The sequence below is a fragment of the Eucalyptus grandis genome, chromosome 5 (assembly GCF_016545825.1).
Source record: "Eucalyptus grandis isolate ANBG69807.140 chromosome 5, ASM1654582v1, whole genome shotgun sequence".
NCBI lineage: Eukaryota > Viridiplantae > Streptophyta > Magnoliopsida > Myrtales > Myrtaceae > Eucalyptus > Eucalyptus grandis.
Window position 1 is genome coordinate 56,407,859 of NC_052616.1, and position 2,713 is coordinate 56,410,571.

Consider the following 2,713-nt stretch of genomic DNA (forward strand, 5'->3'; position numbering starts at 1 on the left):
TATTAATTTAAAGATCTCACATGACCGCTTGTGAGCAATGATTGCTATAATTTTTGATTCAATGAACTCAACATAATAGCTGACTATTAGCCATGTCCATGCACTAAAGATTGAGACATGGACCCTAGCTTCTTTTGCTGAAAATATGGAATTATTCCGTACCTTCTTTTTGGCAAAACTGTATTTATCCAATGCGCTAACCCAAAAATTAATTAGATGGTCTATGGAGCATATAGATTAAACTTATTTGAACAATTAATCGTACAAATCTCATGTGGAACTCGTATAATTAATAATTAGATGATCTTAATCCACCTGGATTAAAAGAGGACAAAAAACAAAAGGCCACGTGCCTAATGCCTGAACAAGAGCCAACATACCTGGAGGCGGTGGCGGCAGTGGTGGCGGAGGCTGAGAGGTGGCGGAGGCGGCGGCGGTGGAGGCAAAAGTGGCTCGGCAACTGGGTCAAGGAACTGATAGTTCTCGTAACGGAACTGGCAACTTGGCGCCAGGGCCGTCATTCCCGCCTTCTCGAGACAACAGTCCTCCATTTTCCCGACGATTTTCTCTTGGCAGTCGATGCATTGCTCCTTCGTCAAATCTGGTGTGCACTGCACCATCGCGTAAACCATGTCAGACCCTACAGACACGTTCCTTGTAGCAAACTTCCTCAGTGAGCCACCGCCGGCTGCCTCGCCCCGCAGACCCTCCATCTGTGTCCCCAGCTTGTACGTGACCTCGACTGAGACGGCGTTATGGTTGTACATAATGTAGTTGGGTTCGGTCTCAACTGTGCTGAAGATCGAGGCGTCAGAGTAACGGACGATGCAGTTCTCGCTGTAGAGGAATGCCTCCTTCTGGAGGGGACAGAGGCGGCGTATGTCTGAGGCCAAGGCTTCGAGGCAGGTGCGGCACTTCTTGGCAGTGAGGTCGCCACGGCAGGAGCCGATGACGTAGAGGGTTTGCGAGGTGCCGAAGACGGTGGAGGAGGCATTGAAGAAGCCGTAGGTGAGGGACAAGGAGTCTGTGGTAGAGATGGAGGAGAGGAGGTTGGTGAGGGTGGTTTGGTAGGCGCTGTCGGCCGTGAAGTTGGTCGAACCACAAAAGGGCTCTGGGAAATATTGGGCGTTAATGGTGGAAGCAAAGGTGAGAAGAAGCAAGAGGAGGAGATTTGGAGGATCCATTCTTCTTAGTGTTTTATTTTTTTTTTTTTTTTGGGCGTTTCGGGTGTTTCTTTGATTAGTGTCGAGAGGCTAATATTGTATGAACACAAATAGCTGGTGCAGCTCCTACACAAGTTGCTTCATTTCTGTCCAAAAAAAAAAAAGTTGCTTCATCAAAGTATCTACTTTGTCCACGTTTCTATCTCGGGTGAGGGTTGTTCATTGTTGCAACCAAAATTTCGGGTGAACCACCTAGGGTTTGGCTAATGGATTGTTAAGGTTAAACTTAACTCAAGCTCTCCCAAGCCCATACTAATTCGCTCTCCCAAGCCCATACTCATGTTAAGGGTTTAACATGCTATTGATTTTTCTATTAGGAATCGCCACTAATTTATTTTTGATGAGTCAATTAGAAACCAATAAAGTAACGGGAGATTTACTTTACTCCTACAAACCAGAGATTGTGATTTCGGGGACTTGATTACGTTAGATTTCTTTAACGCCCTTTTGGTACATTTTTCTTTATTTAAAAAAAAAGTTTGGCAAGTAGCTTGAATTGATTTTAAATTTATTTTCCGAACATATGAGGTGATCATACGGGTGCGCAACCCACCAATTTAACATCCAAGAAAACACATAAAAAAAATGCAGGAACAGCAATGAAAACATCTGTAATGTTAAATTAGAATTCACATCATCAATCCTAAATATGATTTCTAATTAACACGCAATTTCTCTTTTTTTTTCATTTATTTAATGAGAGTCATGCAATGCATGCTTCTAATTCAACATGAAATGATATGACATGACAGTATAGTCTAAACTATATGAATGAGTAAAACATGCAATAATTAAATATGCATTCTAAATTAACCAAAATCTTCTAATTAAATGCATCTAGCAACAATTACTAAATGACGTGCATTTCATGAACCTATATTTTCTTAATAAGCATGCAATATATCCTAATATGCAATGACGTGCAAAGAATACTCTAATTCTAATTTTTTTCCTTTTTCTTTTATGAAATTCGAAATTAAAACTGACAAATAATTAAATGTTCAATTCAATTTTTTTTAAAAAAAAAAAACTAACATCCTAAATGAATGCATTTTTTTTTTATATTTCTCAAAAATCGAAATAATAAACTCTCTGATTCTAGATATGCAATATAACCCTAAGACTTAGGAATATTTTAAAATGAACATAATCCTAATTCAAATATTTTTGGATTTTCTCTTTTACAAAAATAAAATTGATTTAACCAACACGACAACAAATTAGACAAGATAAGATTGATATCCATAAATTGACAAACCATATCTCACGCATGAGATCGGGCTGGTCAATTTTTAAATAAACCACGAGATCAGGTGTAAAATCGGATTGGCGATTTTCCAAGCGATTGCGAGTGGAATTTCGGGCATGAAAATTGGACTGTCAATCATATGCACTTTATGAAATTAGGGATTATTCCCTAGTCCATGAGGGATCAACAGATCTCTTGGATATGGCAATATTGAACAAACATTCAAAGAAAGATTGCAATA

The 2,713-nt window shown here is 39.3% G+C and overlaps 1 protein-coding gene across 1 annotated transcript; it reads right to left on the reverse strand.

The window, feature by feature from the left end:
* Positions 1 to 306: 306 nt before the first annotated feature.
* LOC104447485 (cysteine-rich repeat secretory protein 38) lies at positions 307 to 1,184 on the reverse strand. Its single transcript, XM_039313942.1, has 2 exons — positions 381 to 1,184; positions 307 to 315 (listed from the first exon to the last, which is right to left on the reverse strand). The coding sequence occupies exons 1-2, from the start codon at positions 1,182 to 1,184 to the stop codon at positions 307 to 309; spliced, it is 813 nt and encodes a 270-aa protein (XP_039169876.1).
* Between the last annotated feature and the right edge of the window lie 1,529 nt (positions 1,185 to 2,713).

Coding starts and splice junctions, on each gene's coding strand:
- LOC104447485 (XM_039313942.1), bottom strand. CDS start 1,184: ATGGATCCTCCAAATCTCCTCCTCTTGCTTCTTCTCACCTTTGCTTCC.